Source organism: Sus scrofa, chromosome 15, assembly GCF_054392235.1.
Source record: "Sus scrofa isolate SSC_HxYL_T2T_F1_AM1 chromosome 15, Sscrofa_HxYL_maternal_Yorkshire_Landrace_v2.0, whole genome shotgun sequence".
Classification (NCBI taxonomy): Eukaryota; Metazoa; Chordata; class Mammalia; order Artiodactyla; family Suidae; genus Sus; species Sus scrofa.
This window is the reverse complement of record NC_139397.1, coordinates 36,107,830-36,126,587: the sequence shown is the minus strand read 5'-3', so window position 1 is coordinate 36,126,587 and position 18,758 is coordinate 36,107,830. Positions and strand designations below refer to the sequence as shown.

The 18,758-nt window shown below is 36.6% G+C and overlaps 1 protein-coding gene across 1 annotated transcript in view; it reads left to right on the top strand.

The window, feature by feature from the left end:
• Positions 1-16,921, top strand: part of LOC146395793 (uncharacterized) — a 116,556-nt gene extending 99,635 nt beyond the window's left edge. Inside the window, exons 4-5 of the mRNA XM_084999929.1 lie at positions 629-713; positions 15,031-16,921. Coding sequence (XP_084856055.1) covers positions 629-713; positions 15,031-15,053 — 108 coding nt within the window. The 3' untranslated portion in view covers positions 15,054-16,921. The remainder of the gene's footprint in view (positions 1-628; positions 714-15,030) is intronic.
• The last annotated feature ends 1,837 nt before the right edge of the window (positions 16,922-18,758 follow it).

Genomic DNA, 18,758 nt, shown 5'->3' with positions numbered 1-18,758 from the left:
CACAATAACCAAGACATGCAAACAACCTAAATGTCCATCAACAGATGAATGGATTAAAAAGATGTGGTACATATATACAATGGAATACCACTCACCCATCATCAATTTTTAATCTAGCTCCCAAAAAAGGAGGATTTGCCAACCTGATTGATCAGAGATTAAAACTAATTAGGTCCTGTTTTACTAGTAAGCAGAGATGTTGGTCCTAAAATACACAGCCTGGCTTCTGCAATCCTTTCATATGTCCTCTGCCAAACTAATAGACCTCTATGAATCTGCTCCATTAGTTGGAATTCCAGAGGGAAGAGGAAGCTGAGATTTATGATGAAGCCCCCTGAGAAAGTGGCTTCTGTCTTGGTTAAACATTGAAATTTATAATTTAGAGTGTTTTCTACTTCCTAGCTTATTGGGCTCTTTTACGACCTCTATAATACACTATTTTACTGTCTCTAGCTACCCAGATTTTTCTCCTGATTGTGTCATCAGGATAACTTTTCCACCTGGACTCCTTTGACAGTGTTGCAGTTGACCTTCTCCTTTCCTGTCCCCATCCTATGTGTTCCTTCCAGTTTCTTTTAGAGCATTGATCCACCATGTCATAAATATTTACTTGTTTTTCCTCCTCTAGGTGGGTGGCTCCTTAAGGTGGAGGATCATGGCTGGACTCTTTCTGACTCTTCATGGTCTAGCAAGATCTTGTCACATAAGTAATGGTAATTACAGTTATTATTTAATCTAGAGATAGAAATGAATACAATTGAATCATCAGTCTTAAGCAGGTGAAAGTATTATTTTTCAAGAAGCTTGGAAACTCAGCAGAAGTCAAAATCTTTATTTGTAGCAATGGTTTTAAAAGTATGGTTTAAAGCACAAATAGACTCACAGGTATAGAAAACAAATTTATACTTACCAAAGGGACAGAGAGGGATAAATTAGAATTTTAAGATCAACATATACACACTACTAAGTATAAAACAGATAAACAACAAGCAGCTACTATATAGCACATAAAACTATATTGTGTCTTATAAAAACATATAATGAAAAAGAATCTGAGAAATAATATATAATATATATATATAACTAAATCACTTTGCTATGCACCCAAAACTAACAAAATGTTGTAAATCAACTATACTTCAATAAAAAAATAAAAAATAAAACAAGTGCAGGACTCAGAGCTTTCACAGGCAACAGTTTCTAGAACATTCAATAATATCATGGTTTTTTTCATTATGTTTTTTAGCATGTATGGCAAATGACTTTGATTCCCATTTAAGGATATGATGTAAATGTCCTTTTAAATTAATATTTTAAATACATGCTTTCTAAATTTAAAATAAAGTACATATTAAGGAGAGACACAAGTCAGAGTATTTTAAACAGGATTTGTATATCACAATCATTCATTTCCTGCCCTACTGTCCACATTCAGACTCACAATCAGCAGATTTGGAGAGGGACCAGCCTTCTGCATTTTTAAGTATCCCCCAGGGATTCTGCTTCACAAACTAGATTAGATTTGAGAGGAGATCAGCAGTGGCAAGTTCCGCTGTTCCCTTCCCCTATAAGCTGCTGGACTCTGGTCAGCTTTGCATGTGCAGGTGCTCTCAACCAAGACTAGTGGAATCTCTGAGGAGCTTCTAAAATTCCTAATGCCCAGACTGTACCCAGGAAAGTTAAATTGGAATCTCAAGGGAAGAGTCCAGTCATCAGTAATTTTAAAGCTCTTTGAGTCATTAAAATAAGTAGCCAAAGTTGAGAGTCAATGGCATACACAAATTCTGTAAGAATCTTCAGCTGCTGCTATAGAATAATAAGAAAATAAAACAGAAGTAGTTCTCCATTGTGACTCAGTGGGTTAAGAACTTGACTAGTGTCTGTGAGGATGAGGGTTCGATCGATCCCTGCCCTCATTCAGTGGGTTTAGGATCCCGCATTGTAGCAAGCTTCTGTGTAGGTCATAGACGTGGCTTGGATCAAGTATGACCATGGCTATGGTGTAGGGCTGCAGGTCTGATTTGACCTCTAGCCCGGGAACTTCCATACGCTGCAGGTATGGATGAAAAAAAAAGAGTAAATAAATTAAACCCTAGAGTGATATTTCCATATTATTTTATACATGTAAAATTCATACTAGCTCGACATTGCCTGGACATTAAATATGTATTTTATTCCACGTGCCTCTTGCTTGCTTGTTCTGCTTTTTGGTGCATACCTGTTTACCTGGTCTTTGAACACCTCATCTTCACTCCGCACTCCAGAATTTGTGAGTGCAGAATATGAATCTGTTCTCAAATGAATTCTGGCCCATTGCTTTCTCTGATCCGTGCGCATGATCTTCTCTCTGACTATGGTTTGCCTCCTTGAGTCTTTTCCTGACTCACTCTGCTTATGACACTTCTGATCTCAAGTGTTTCACCTTTACCATGTTCATCTCTTTTCTCTTCTGCCTTCTCAGTCTTGATCTGTAGGTTATATGATGCTACATATAACACCACATTTCTATAAGGATTCACCAAAAATCTATAAGATCCCAACACTAGATGCAAATAACATGTAAGGAAATGAGAGTGAACTTTAAAATAATTTAAACTCATTCTTATTTTTAACACATTTTATTTCTTTGTCCCGTTTTGCTCTCATGCACACAACCAGCCCAAGAACAGATGGGATTTGTGCCTCTGGATGTCTCATTTTCTTGTATTTGTCATACTTCCTATGGTCAGCCTTCCCCAATCTTCAAGAAATGCTTCAATATCAGTTAATATTTACCTACAAAATTTAGTGCTTAAATAAACAAAAACCTGCATCTCGAATAACCCAAATCACTCCCATGCTCCAATCCTCATTATTTTCCGATCCACAGAACAACTGCATACCTACCTCAGGTGCTACTTTGTTGTTAGCCCATCTTTCCTCTGAGATAAGATCTCCTCCATATGTATTACCATTCTCTTTTTTTAATGATTCCATCAGCCTCTTTGATTTTTCCTGCTCTTTCATGACAAATCCTTGGATGATTGCTTTTCACAATATCTTTTTCATCCTTCACAAGACTTCCCGTATCCCACAAGGCTCTGCTACATCTTCTCCCAACAATCATCTAGTCCTGTGCTCCTTATGTAGGGTAATATCTCTGCTCACACATGGTGAATTGTCCACCTCAGCCAAAGACTCGCTCCTGGATCCTTCAAGCCTCTCCACAAATTGTTTACTGCCCTCCTGCAGGGGCCCTCCCCTCACCGCTGGTATCACTCCCTGTGTAAAATGTGGGCTTCTCCAAATTTGAACTGTAGTTCTTGTTCTTATTGGCTGTGACACTCTCTGTTTAAATCTTATTTGTCTCTTGTCTTTTTCTAATAAGTCATTTAATGCAGGAAAGCTTCTCCAATCATCAGAGTTGAGTGTGTTCTCTCTCCTCTGAGTACAAAATTATTCCATCTATTCTTATGGTACTTATTACTTTCTCCCTTGTACTGTAGTTATGTCTGTAGAGCTGCTCTTTGTGAGTAGTTTAAACCTTGATAACACACAGCATACTCATTTTTTTATATCCCACTACCCCCACATCATAATGACTAGCTCATTACCTTTGCCCCTAGTAGCTTCTGGTTAATTAATTATTGAATTATTTTCTGTAAATTCATATTGAATCAATGAATTAATTAATTCATGAGCAAAAATATACCCTCTGGAAAGAGTTAATGTTTGTATCTTTAAAAAAAAATTTAAACAACACTTCTATTTTATAAGATATTTACATCTCTTTCAGTAGTCCTGCTAATATGGAACTATTTGAAAATTGAATCAAATGCTAGCCTAAGCGGAAATTATTGGGTAGCAATGGCATAAAAGTGAGACAGTTTAAACATTCAAGTTCAACAGAGTCAAAGAGAATTTCTTAGGAAATAGGAATTAGCTATAAGACATTTAAATAAAAATGTATTTGGGACATTTGCACAAAAATAATGGAGACAATGTTGATTTTTAAGTATAATTAATATGGTATATGAAATGAACCATACTAGGCAAAGCAAGGTGTACCTTGGTAGGAACTTTAGGACTCTTGTGAATATAATGTTTGGGGGCCAGATTTTTTCCTAACAATATGTATTGCCTATATTATAATGGATGACAATTGGAAAACATTGTGCAAAATACAAATTAAGTAATCATTGCAAAACTTTGTTGTCTTTAGGGTAGGAAAAACCATTTTGAAACACTTAAGATCTTATAGGAAAGTAAAGCATGGGAAACATACTTCAATGTGAACCTATTAAAAAACCACACACACACACACACACACACCAAAGAGGACTAGATAGATAGATAAATAGAATATAAATATATGAATAATACACTTAAAATTTATGACTCTTTGGTCAATTCTCCTTTTCATTCATATGTTCCTATCATCACTGCTGGTTTCAAGTTTTTTCTTCTTTTTATAATGTACACTTTCAGGGCCTATTTTTGCAGGAGTGAGTCTTCATCTATATATGAAATCCCTCTTTTCTATTTTAGGAAAATATTTTCCTAATGACAATTTTGATTTAGAACCTTCCCCAAAGCATGTGTTTTTCCAAATCTTTCCTATTAGCTAAAGTTCAATATTATCTGCTTTATACCTAACTTTAAATGTATCGGGATTCAATTATAACTGGAAGTCACTATTTTCCTAGAGCTTTTACAAATATTTTTTTGTGTTTTCTTACTTTTCATGAGCTATTACAAGTCCCTTTTGTCTTTTGTCTTTTTTTTTTTGTTGTTGTTGTTGTTGTTATTGTTGCTATTCCTTGGGCCGCTCCCGCGGCATATGGAGATTCCCAGGCTAGGGGTTGAATCGGAGCTGTAGCCACCGGCCTACGCCAGAGCCACAGCAACGCGGGATCCGAGCCGCGTCTGCAACCTACACCACAGCTCACGGCAACGCCGGATCCTTAACCCACTGAGCAAGGGCAGGGATCGAACCCTCAACCTCATGGTTCCTAGTCGGATTCGTTAACCACTGCGCCACTACGGGAACTCCACAAGTCCCTTTTGTATCTGACTTATGGCTTAGCAAGGAATATTATATGTAAATTGTGAAAAACTAAGGTACCTTAATACAGAATATTTGTCATCATAAATTGGTTTTCTGTATTTGAGATTTCATCAATTGACTGTTACATGTCCTATTGAGCTTAGAAGTAAATATTGACAAATAGAAAACTCCTACAATTTCTACCTAAACAAAGGTGGTGGGAACATTCCTGGATAGGTTTATACATTGTTCTGTTAAGTAAAACCCTTAAGAAATATGAAGAAGGAAGTTAAGGGGTCAGACAGAAATACTACCCCAATGCAAAAGAGGGAAAAACTCTTAATACCTCATATAACTTCACATCTTTGCTGCCGATAGTCAGAAACGTATAAATGGCATTAATACCCTGACAAATAAAATATTTCATGTCTCTATAAAGACTAGTTTCAAATGTTTCATTGAGGCTTCATGGCTATATAGGATTAACTGGGAATGGTCTTATTTCCAGGATATAAAGCAGGACAGTTTCATGCTTAGGGCATCCAAATTGAAGCCAGTGTAATTCTGCATTCTTTGCAGCTGACAGTGAGTAGAAAAACAAATACAGCAAAAATGGTGCCGTTAAAATGGCCTTTTTTTTTTTGGACTGATTATAAAGACAACTTGGTGGAGGAGAAGATGTCTTACAACATAATTTCGTAGCATTCTCTGTAGTCATAACGCTTTCTTAATAAAACGATTCTAGTATGGAGGGGGGGAAAACTACTCTGTTCTCATTCTAAAAACTCCCAAATGTACAATGAAAGAATTCCTTAATATTTATAACTTCCATATTTTTGGTCATTGTTTACCTTTCAAAAGTCAAACAAATCATGTCCTAGAGGCAGTAAAAGTCACTGTATCCTTGTCCAGATGCCAAGGAATGCATTGAGATGACTCCAAGATATGCAGTGCTGAGCCGTAGAACTAATTCTTAAATGTAAGTGATTTATTTTGGGAAAAGGCATTATCTTCTGTGAGTTTTCAACACTATATTATGTAAGTTCCCTCCTTTCCCCAGAATGCCCTCAGGGCAATATAGTGTTTTACTGGGCTTGAAATAAGCAACAATTTTCATTCTTGGATTTTGTGTCTTGATACTATTTAGACTTGCTGTCCAACATCATGGCCACTAGGCACTTGTGACTACTGAGCCCTTGAAGAGTGGCCATTCCAAACTGGAATGTGTTGTAATTGTAAACTACACACCAGATTTCAAAGGCTTAATACAAAAAATCATAAAATATCTCAATAAATTTATATCAATTAAATCTTGAAATAAAAATTTTGGCTTCATTGGGTTAAATATATTTGATTTAACTTTTTAAAAATACATTTTTTATTATTTAAAAAAATTATTAAAATACAGTTGATTGACAATATTCTGTCAATTTCTTCTGTACAGCATAGTGACCCATTCATACATATATATATACATTATTTTTCTCATATTATCATCCATCATGGTCTATCACAAGATATTGGATATAGTTCCCTGTACTATACAGGGGACCTCATTGCTTATCCATTCTCAGTGTAATAGTTTTCATCTGCTAACACCAAACTCATGAAAAAATTTAATGTGGCAACTAGAACATCTGAAATCTTGATGTGTCTTACATTATATTTCTACTGAATATTACTGAGAGAAATTGAACTATTCTGTCACAAGATCCTCTATCTCAAAAAGATGTACACAGACATTTATAAAACAACACCTGATTGAAGCCATTTTCAAAGAGCTATAATAAAATATTGGCAAACATCAGTTTGATATCATTTACCAAAATCTCCATAATGACCCAAAGATTAGAGTTCTTTAATGTCATAATTCATTGTCACACAATTTTTCACTTCTCTTTTGGTCTGAATTTAGCAAATTGTTTTTAACCATTTTCAGGGAGAAGAAAACTTGTTATATAATGATTTTTTGAAGGCTAACATAGGAGCCCTAAAGAAAACTGTGAAAGCCCCTCTTCTCCCCATATGTGGTTTTCTAACATGTGTAAACAGCAGCCATGTTCTATCCAAATGTAGCTCATTATAAACCATGGTCATGGTTCAATTGACAATATCAAGGCATAAAGAAGAAATAGCTAGAGGAGAAAAAAATTCAAATGTAGTGTTTCTTGAAATCCCAAATCCTGCAACATACATATCAGAGTGAATATGCAAGAGTTCTGCTGTCTCTACTACTGTAGGGGCAGTAAGCCAGCCCTTGGAAAGATGCCTCCGCAGAGAAACTGAAATGGAGGGGAGGGTCTCACTAACTGAGAGCTATTTGACAGATGTGGTCTTTGTCTTCTCTCCCAACTTTCAAATTGTTCTGGCTCATAAGAAATGGGGACTCTCAATAACAGCTTCTGAGATACCATGAAACAATGCATGTATTAGAAATGCTTCTATCATGTAAAACATACATAATTTAGTCAACAGCCATCTAGCTTTCTTTTTTTGTTGCTGTTGTTTTAAATATTTCATTTTCCTTTTTTTAATTCAATGAACTTTATTACATTTATAGTTGTACAATGATGATCACAACCCAATTTTATAGCATTTCCATCCCAAATCCCCAGCCCACCCCCCTACTCCCTAAAATATCAGCTTTGGAAACCATAAGTTCTGCTGTCTCTACTACAGTCAGTATCTGTTCTGCAAAAAAGTTCACTGTGACCTTTTTTTAGATTCCGCATGTAAGTGATAGAATATGATATTGATGTCTCACTGCCTAACTTCACTTAACATGATAATTTCTAGGCCCATCCATGTTGGTGCAGATGCTGTTATTTGTTTCCTTTTAATGGCTGAGTAATATTCCATTGTATATATGTACCACTTCCTCTTTATCCACTCCACTGTCGATGAACATTTAGGTTGTTTCTATGTCTTGACTATTGTATATATTGCTGCAATGAGCATTGGAGTACATGTATCTTTTTGAATCATGGTTTTCTCTGGATAGATGCCCAAGAGTGGGATTGCTGGATCAAATGGTAATTCTATTTTTAATTTTCTGAGGAATCTCCATACTGTTTTCCACAGTGGTTGCACCAATTTATATTCCCACCAACAGTGTAATAGGGTTCCCTTTTCTCCACAACCTCTCCAGCATTGATAATTTGTAGACTTTTAGATGACGGCCACTCTAGCTAGTGTAATGTGGTACCTCATAGTTTCTATTTGCATTTCTCTAATAATTAGTGATGTTGAATATGTTTTCATGTGTGTATTCTCCACCTGTATGTCTCCTTTGGAGAATTGTCTGTTTAGATTTTCTTCCCATTTTTTGATGGGGTTGTTTGTTTTTTTGGTGTTGAGCTGCAGGAGGTGTTTAAAATTTTGGAGATTAATCCCTTGTCAGTCTCTTCAGTTGCAAATTTTTTTTCCCATTCCATGGGTTGTCTTTTCATTTTGTGTAGGGTTTCCTTTGCTGTGCAGAAACTTTTAAGTTTAATTAGATGCCATTTGTTAATTTTTGTTTTCATTGTCATTACTTTAGGAGGTGGGTCTGAGAAGATATTTCTCTGGTTTATGTCAGAGGGTGTTCAGTCTATATATGTTTTCCTCTGCCATCTAGCTTCTCTCTCTTTTTTTTTTTTTTTTTTTTTTTTTTAGGGCTGCACTTGCTACGAATGAAAGTTCCCAGTCTGGGGGCTGAGTCAGAGCTGAGGCTTCTGGCCACAGGCAGACACAACAATGCTCGATCTGAGCCAACTCTGTAATCTCTGCTGCAACTTGTAGCAACATCAGATACTTAACCCACCAAGCAAGGCTAGGAATGGAACCTGACTCCTCAAGGACACTATGTTGTGTTCTTGACTCACTGAGCCACAATGGAAACTCCTTGAGTGGTAATTTTTTTTTTTTAGGGCCACACCCATGGCATATGGAAGTTCCAGGCTAGGGGTTAAATTGGAGCTACTGCTGCTGGTCTATGCCACAGCTACAGAAATACCATATCTGAACCATATCTGTGACCTATACCACAGCTTACATCAATGCCAGATCCTTAACCCACTGAGTGAGGCCAGGGATGGAACCCACATATTCATGGATACTATTCATGTTGGTTTCAACTGAGCCACAACAGGAACTCCGTTGAGCAGTTAACTTTTGATTCTTGAGTCCACCAACAGAAAATGGACAAGAAAAACCATCTGGTCAAATTTGAACCAGAGTACTGGTGGCTCTGAGTTATTTTAATGTTTAATAGATGAAAATACTGCTTAAATATATTCTGAATCTTAAGGAAATTGGCGATCTACTTAAACAGCAATTGCACTTTCCAGTATGTCTTCCTAACATTTTTGCTCAAGGGATCTCAATATCAAGCCATAGAAGTGGCAGTGGACATTGGAAGCAAATGCAAACCTGTGGTCCTCTGAGAATTGAGCTTATTTTTCTCCTAAAAGTCTTTTTAAGATTGCAGATGTCTCTGTCATCCTGGTAGGTATGAGACCAATAGGAATTGGCAGATACAACTCTCTTTCTCCTAGAATAATGTCCCATCAATTTCCTTCTGCAGATCCTGGCCTTTTTTTTTTTTTTTCCAGTCCTTGGCATCCACTGCCTGCTGGATGCTCATAATTGAGCTCAGTATTTATTGAAAAATAGATGATCCTCTTTAGCATAGAAGGTCCCAGAAGGAAGCACCGAGGAGCAGGTGTGTTTTATCTCAAGCCCAGCAGGCTGTCTTGCTACAGAAGGCTCCTCCAGAAGCCTGACCAGCTGTGCAGTGCATATGGAGAGGAGGCCAGAGTGATGGTTCAGTGCATGTGCCCTTAGCCACTAACTTCAACTCTGAGCTGCTGCTCACAGCAGCCCTTGCTTTTTGAAAATGGCTGCACCAGAATGAATCTTATTTCTCATATCTTCTAAAATACCCAAGTGGAGTTCCCGTCGTGGCGCAGTGGTTAACGAATCCGACTAGGAACCATGAGGTTGCGGGTTCGGTCCCTGCCCTTGCTCAGTGGGTTAAGGATCCGGCGTTGCCGTGAGCTGTGGTGTAGGTTGTAGACGCGGCTCGGATCCCACGTTGCTGTGGCTCTGGCGTAGGCTGGTGGCTGCAGCTCCGATTCGACCCCTAGCCTGGGAACCTCCATGTGCCGCGGGAGTGGCCCAAGAAATAGCAACAACAACAACAAAAAGACAAAAAGATAAAAAAAATAAATAAATAAAAAATTAAAAAAAATAAAATAAAATAAAATACCCAAGTGATCTTTCAATCTCTCTCAATCCAAACAGAGATTTCAGAGATCCAATGACTAGACAAACAGGTTATTTTTGTCCTAACATCCTTGTAATGTGAGAATTTAGCTGAGATTTATTTACACTGTACAAAATAACTTGTTTGGTTGAGTTTTGTCTTAGTTTGAGTTCTCCAGTGGTAGTTTTTTTTTTTTTTTTTTCCTCTTATTTTTTGTGATGGGCATGCCTATGGCATGCAGAAGTTCCCAGGCTAGGTATCAAACTCACATCAGAGCAAGGACATGAACCACAGCAGTTACAATGCTGGATCTTTAATTCACTAAGCTACCAGGGAACTCCTCAGTGGTAGTTCCTGAGGCCAGAGTCTCTTGCAACTAGTTTATGAGAAAGGTGAAGGAAATGGCTAGTAAGTGGTGAGTAATGAGTAAAGGAAGAAACACTATCAAGCCAGCTCCCACTATGGATCACTGATGCTTAATCTGCTCAGGAAACTTTAGGAAACAGTGTGAAGAGTATGCCTCCAAATTATCCCACACAAGGGAAAAAGAGATTGGTGCATTTTATATTAACTCTTTAGTCATTGGTTAAGCACTGCTCCCAAGATTCCTAATTCCTCAGCACAGATGGTCCTGTCCTTAGGGTCTGAATCTTGCTCACTAGCTAGACAAGGATCTTCGTCTGATTCTCACAGAAGTCAGCTGAGCTTGCAACAAATTGCTAAAGATAAGTGGATATAGATGGGGCACATAATATGTTTGTGAGAGTTTTGTTAGTTGAACTACTGAATGGTTGGAGTTAACGAAAAAAGAAAAATAAAAATAGAGAAAACTCAAAAGTCATTGTAAAGAATACATTAGGCCAATCTAGTTGCTATGCATTGATTTGCAGAAGCAAATTGAATTAATGGAAAAATTGGAACAGGTTTACCTTCAATCCCACTTATTTCTTCTCTGCTTCCCCTTTCTTGTCTATATAGGAAACAAATGGCTTAAGTTTGTTTACATTTTAAACTGGACTTTGCTCCCAAAGTTCTCAACTTTCTAATGAATTAATCTTGGTTTCTTTTATTTTTTTTCTTCTTCTTTTTTTTTTTTATCTTTTGTCTTTTTAGAGCTGCACCAGCAACATACTGAGGTTCCCAGGCTAGGGGTCTAATCAGAGCTGTTGCTGCTGTCCTACACCAGAGTCACAGCAACACCAGATCCGAGCTGTGTCTGTGACCTACACCACAGCTCATGGCAATGCCAGATCCTTAACCCACTGAATGAGGCCAGGGATCGAACCTGCCACCTCATGGTTCCTAGTCGGATTCATTTCTGCTGCTCCGTGATGGGAATTCCACCTTGGTTTCCTTTTGAATGAGATTCAAAACTAACAAAAAAATTTTTTTAATACTTACTACTAAAGTTATACTTTGTGAGACTTATATCATGTTTCTCATTTATGCATTCTGCCATTTTTCCCCCTGCTGATATCATCCTGAAGATGCCCATATGTGGATATTTGGACCTTGACTATTTGCCAAAATGTTTTTATATTTTTTTTTTACCTCTGGAGTTTCCTTGTGGCTCAGGAGGTTAAGAATCCAGCAGTCACTGCTGTTGCTGTGGCCTTCCAAATGCTGTGGGCACAACCAGTTTTTTTTTTTTTTCTTTCTCTTAAAACTTCTCATTTTATGGATTCCTATTGACTGAAAGCAAACAAACAAAAATCTCCATATGCAAAGATTACTGATTCACAGATACTTACATAGTTATTTTTCCTATTTACATTTGAGGATTTGAATGGCATATTAACTTTCAGATATTAACATATTCAAATATTAACATTTGCATATTAACATATTTGAATGCCATATTAACATAGCATAGTAACATTTGATCAGGCATAGTCACACATCTTGAGATAGGATGCTCCTGCCTGAAGCATCTTTGAATTAGAGATGTCACTGGGTCTCTCTTACTTTAGGGACACCAGAGTATATTCCTTTGATCTAATTGCCTTCACATGACCTTATGTTGTCCACTCTTTCCTGCCATACATCTTATAAACTCACATTTCTAAGTAAATATCTTGCAAAATTAAGTTTTAGAACACTTTTTCCTATATACAAATCTCTGTTTCCTTTTTTGGATTATTTTTTCCAAAATTATTTATAAAGCAATTTGGAAAGACTCACATTGTATTAAGATTTAAAAAGGTTGTTATGTGTATAAAGCTCTGATACAGATTAAGCAGTGAGATAACAACAGCGGAAATGCCACACTCTAATTTCACTTTTAGGTGATCAAAGAGATGCCCACACCAACAAGGTGGTCACATTGTTTTTAACAACCTTTTCCAATTTCCAGACTTCTGTTGAGTCCAGAAATGACTTCCATTGAGTTGTTTTAGCTACATGAAGTTAAATTTCTGAAATTTCAAAATTTATCATGATGGACATGATGATGAACAATTTTGTGAATGGAACTTTTCTGCATTTCTTTTTAGCTCTGAACCAAAATGCAATCTTGGTAGATCCTAAAATATGGAACAGTTGTATCTGTTCAAGCACTGTTCCCTGAAGATTCTCAATACTACATCATCATCAAAACTCAAGTTTAATTAAAAATGTCTACCCTGGGGTTCCCATTGGGGGCATCAGAAACAAATCCCACTAGTATCCATGAGGACACAGATTCAATCCCTGGCCTACCTTGGTGGGTCAGGGATCCAGCTTTGTGGTGAGCTATGGTGTAGGTCATAGGTGCTGCCCGGGTCCCACATTTCTGTGGCTGTGGTATAGGCCAGCAGCTGTAGCTCCAATTCGAACCCTAGCCTGAGAACGTCCATATGTTGAGGGGACAGCCCTAAAAGGCATAAAAAAAAGTCAACCCTTCACATTAAGAGTAGGAAGTTCAAGGCTTGAGGAATCACATCCACAGCCAACAGGATACTTATTAATCTGTAACAGGGAAGGAGTCTTTTATATTCATGATGGCCTGAAACACATTCTCAATCTTAAAAAGCAACAAACCTCATTAGGTGAGTAACATATTCTAAATTTCTTCAAACACCTCATTAATGTATCCCTGAGAGGAACAATGAACAGCCCTAGGCATGCTACTGAATATTTAATCTCTCTTTTCAAAAAAGCAGACACTCAAACAAAAGACTCAAAAGGAAATATTTTGCCTTTTGAGATGGAAAACTTAAATGTATATATCCATTAGGGATGTTCAGATCAATTTCTATGATGTGTGTGTCCATCAATAATACTTATCTATCCACAAATATATATAATCAAAAAAGTGATGCAAATGAACTTATTTATAAAACAGAAACAGACTCACAGACTTGGAAAACAAACTTAGGGTTACTAAAGGGGAAAGGTGGCAGGTAGGGAAGAATTTGGGGTTTGGGACTGGCGTGTGCACACTATGGTATATAAAAAGGATAGTCAACAGGGACCTGCTGTATAGCACAGGGAACTCTACTCAAAATTCTGTGATAATCTGTAGGGGAAAAAAAATCTTCCTTTACCTTTATTTATTTATTTTATGTTTTTTGCTTTTTAGAGCTGCACCTGTGGCATATGGAAACTCCCAGACCAGGTTAGGCTGGCAGCCGCAGCTCTGATTTAACCCCTAGTCTGGGAACTTCCATGTGTCATGAATGGGGCCCTAAAAAAGAACAACAACAAAAAAGTACCACAACCAATTAATATGCTAAACTTAGTTTATAGAAAGCCCCTGAATAGAATGGTACCACAGTCTCTTCATCTGCTACATGATTCTACTTAGTATATAGCATTCAGCCCGAAGCCTGCTTCTACATGATATTTAATTTCATACCCACTATGCTACCCTAGAAAGTCTTAGTGACTATATATTCACTTGGCACATACCAAATTTTTTTAATCATTAAATAACTCTTCATAGGCAGTGTAGCTTTATTTTCTGTTTTATTTTTTCATTTTTAAGTAACATCTGCTCATTGCAAAATAGTCAAAGAATTGAAGTCAAAAAAGAAAAAATAGTAGGAGGTTTCCCCCAATCCAAAGCTTGTTAACTTTTTATTTTGTTTCCTTTTTGCCTTTTCTAGGGCTGCTTCTGCGGCACACGGAGTTTCCCAGGCTAGGGGTCTAATAGGAGCTATAGCCTTTGTTTTACAACACAGCCACAGCAACACAGGATCCGAGCCGCGTCTGAGAACTACACCACAGCTCACGGCAATGCCGGATCCTTAACCCACTGAGCAAGGTCAGGGATTGAACCCACAACCGCATGGTTCCTAGTCAGATTTGTTAAACACTGAGCCATGATGGGAACTCCTTATTTTGTTTCCTTCTAGTGGAATAAAAGAACATGTGTGTGTCTTTGCGTGTGTGTGTGTGTGTGTGTGTGTGTGTGTGTGTGTGTGTGTGTGATGTGTATATATCAAGTCAGTGCTTAAACATATTTTAATATATAAAAATTTGCCCACTATACTTCTTCACCTTTTTTCTTTCACCACCTAAGAGTATATCTCAGACTATTCTCATGTCTATAAACACTGATCTTTTTAATTCCTTTCCATAATTGCAGAAGTTTCTACTATAGGTAATATATTATATTTAAACAACACATTAATGGAAATTTAGATTATTTAAACATTTCATCACTGCAAATATACTGCAATAAATAATTCACATAAATTACTTGACATCTTTGATGGTATATCTAGATAAATTCTTGGTGAGTATTCAAAAGAGGCATTTTTTTTTTTTTTTACTACAGATACTGACAAATTGCTCTTCTAAAGATTTAGAAATTTATACTGTCATCAACTGTGTGAGTGAAAATTTCCCTGAAAATTTTGCAATGCTGGATGTGAACTATTTTTGTCATATGGTAGGTAAGAGTATTATCACATTTCTTATGCTTTTTTTTACTTGCATTTTCCTGATGCTTTATGAGAATGTAAATATTTTCACAGGCTTATTGCAATGCATGCACACACAATTTCTTTTGTAGCTAGCGTTAGAAGACTAACAGCTTTCAAGGAAAAGGTTTTTTTGCAAGACTGAATGCGAAGTGAGTGACTTAGGTAATTGATATTCAGAAGAAAAACATATTATATAACAAGCATGGTTCCATAGGGCAGAACAGAGAATTCTGTCAGTATCTTTGGGAACAAAGGGGTGGGATCTATTCACAAGAAGCAAAGTAGAGCCTTAATCAAGAAACATTAGTGGAGGTAATGTAAACAAGTTTTTAAATGTGTTTATTTAAATTTTGGGTTAGCATGGTCTCCTGGGTTTTAGCATCTATGATAATAAGATTATGCCTGGGTAGCTGCAGGTACCAAAATGAAAGGCATGAAAGTGACTCGAACCTGAACTACATCCTAAACACAACTGGCCCAGAAGACCTTCAGAGCTTTGACCAATAAGTTAATGCTTGTTGAGATTATGTAACTCTTTGTTACACAGCATTATCTCGGAAGAACCCTGACTAATATAATTACATAATTACATATCACAGAGACCATATAATTATCATTATCTAAAGAAGGGCTCAGAGCATTTAAGTAATCTGATCAAGATGATCTATTAATGAAGAGGTAGTGAGGACACAAGCCGACATCAGAACACAAAGATAGAGGAGTGATTATATATTATTATCTTCCTTATATATCCTCCTTATAGATCTTCATTATATATTATTATCCTCCTAAAATTTTTCAAGTCATTGAACACAGTGGGGTGAGGGCAGTAACAAAGACACTAATTCAAGAGATAGCTAATGTTCAATTTAAAGTAGAATAAAATTAGAGAAAGGGTTAGAATTGAAGAAGGTCAAAAGAATGTGGCAATTCATAACAGATAATGAGGGGAATATCACTATCACCAAGATAATCCTTTTATGGTGCCAAGTCAAGTGGTATAAACCATTTAGCACACAGGTACTTGATATGCTTCACTGCAGTAAATAAAGCAGAACTATTTTGAAAATTCCCTTCTTTCAGACAACTTACACCCATGCAGTAAAATCCTTGTTACTGGAATTACCTTTGTGGCTCAGTAGTAACAAACCTGATTAATATCCATGAAGAGATGGGTTCAATCCCTGGCTCTGCTCAGTAGGTTATGGACCCCATGTTGCCCTGAGCTATGATGTAGGTCACAGTTGCAGCTCAGATCTGGCATTGTGGCTGTGGTATAAGCCATCAGCTACAGCTCCGATTTGACCCCTAGCCTGGGAATTTCCGTATGCCATAGGTGCATCCCTAAACACCCCCCCCCCCAAAAAAAATTCTTCTAACAAATAATCAGCAGTTTTGGCTTCAAAATGTATACCTAAAAGAAGCAGAAGCAAAAATATTGAGAATTCTACAGTTTATCCTGCCCATCAGGCAGGATATGCATTTCTTTTCAAAAACTGCTCAACTTCTATATGTGAAGTACAATGCAATGCTCATTATGGCAAAAGATGAGACCACTAGATGTAATTATAAAAAATGTATGTATATAGCAGTGGCTGGATAATTTCTGTTTACACATGCTAGTAATGAAGAAAGTAGAATTACATAAGTAAGTACAGTAGAATATATAATCACTTCAAGAAATTTAAAAATTAGTGATGACATAAATATATCTACAAAACGTTAACACCATAAAAAAAGAAATGAAAATGTTTTTTAAAAGTTGTGGATTTGTTTTCATACATCCTGTCACAAATGCATGCAAACACATACACAATATTAACAGTTGGAATAAATCTCATAGTACACACTAATTTTTTCATTAGTTGTCATTAATGGCATGGATGCTCCATTTAAACGGTTGCATTATTACGAAGCAACTTTTTGGGAGAATAAGTTTTCTGCTCTAATCTCCACTCACTCACTCATATAATTTGGTTCATGCCACCATGTTTGGATTTTCTATTGCTAAGCATTTAGGTAATGCTGACTGAAAAAAATGCACAACCTGAAAGTTGATAACTATGTTTTATTCAGACAAAACAGAGGACTTAAGCCTACCAGGGACACAGCCTCTCACATAGAGCTGAGGCACTGCTCCAAAAAGGCAAAGGAAGACCCGGAATACATAGGAGTTTTTGACCAGTCAGTTGGAACATCAAAAGATCACTACTAATTTTAAAAAAAATCTCAGAGTTCCCATCGTAGCTTAGTGGTTAACGAACCCAACTAGGAACCATGAGGTTGCGGGTTTGATCCCTGGCCTTACTCAGTGGGTTAAGGATCCAGAACTGCCATGAGCTGTGGTGTAGGTTGCAGACGCAGCTCAGATCCCGAGTTGCTGTGGCTCTGGTATAGGCCAGCAGCTACAGCGCCTATTAGACCCCTAGCCTGGGAACTTCCATACGCGGTGGAAGTGACCCTAGAAAAGGCAAAAAGACAAAAAAAAACTTAAAAAAATAAAAGTAAATAAAAAAAATCTCAAGTTAATGAATTTAGTGTTTTTCTATGTATGGGAAGTTGCAAATTCTGGGCTCTTTGAAATCATTCCTTTAATATGCACCTTAGCTATCTGAGGCCAGTATCCTGTGTTTCCTTATGAGTCTCCTCAGGAGGGTGGCTATAGTGGCTGAAGGCTAGATGGTAAGTGTCCTGTTTCTTTTCTGAGTTCCCTCAAGACTCATGTCCAGCATCTATAATGTGATGGCTTGATGGCTGCAATGTCTTTTATTTACTCGTACAGGAGACAACATTTTTTTTCATTGACAGTAATTGTATTTATTTTTCCATTAGTTATTTCTCTGTTTATTATCTGGCATCCATGCTAATACGTAAGTTACTTTAGGATAGGGACTTTGGTTTTTGTTCACTACAATATCCACAACCTAGAGCAGGACAGGAACGGAGTAGGCACTCAATGAACATTTGATGTCAGAATAAATGAAGAAACAAAATGTACATATACTGTGCTTCATTATCATTTGAAGGTAGATTTCAAGATATATACATATATAAAAAACTGCATTTTATAGTTATATATAATATAGAAAAAACTAGATATTATAGTTATATATTTTTTGTTATGTATGTATAACAATCCAAATAGTATAAACACACAGTGAGAGTTTATAAATTTTTTTCATTAAAAATTTTATGTATATACTTTTTTTGCACACAAAAAATAAGATCATTAAATGCACATCTTGGTAAATTATTTTGAAAATCTCTTCCACTATGCCTAATATTAGGCATTCGGTATCTCATTAAAATTTTTGACACTAAGAAGCAAAAATGCATAATATTTATTTTGTTCATAATTGCTAATGGTCACTATAGCTTACATATAAATTGTTTGCTAAAGAGACATACAACTATTTAATCAACAATGAAGGGAATATGATTCCTCTGTATTGTACAATCAACTAGTTTTGTGAAGTGTTGAAATAGGTGCACTCCAACGTCCCTTGTAGCTGTAACATCTGAGACTAGGAATTCATTTTTTTTAATACATTCAAATTGTTTAATGTCATGTAGTTTTCAG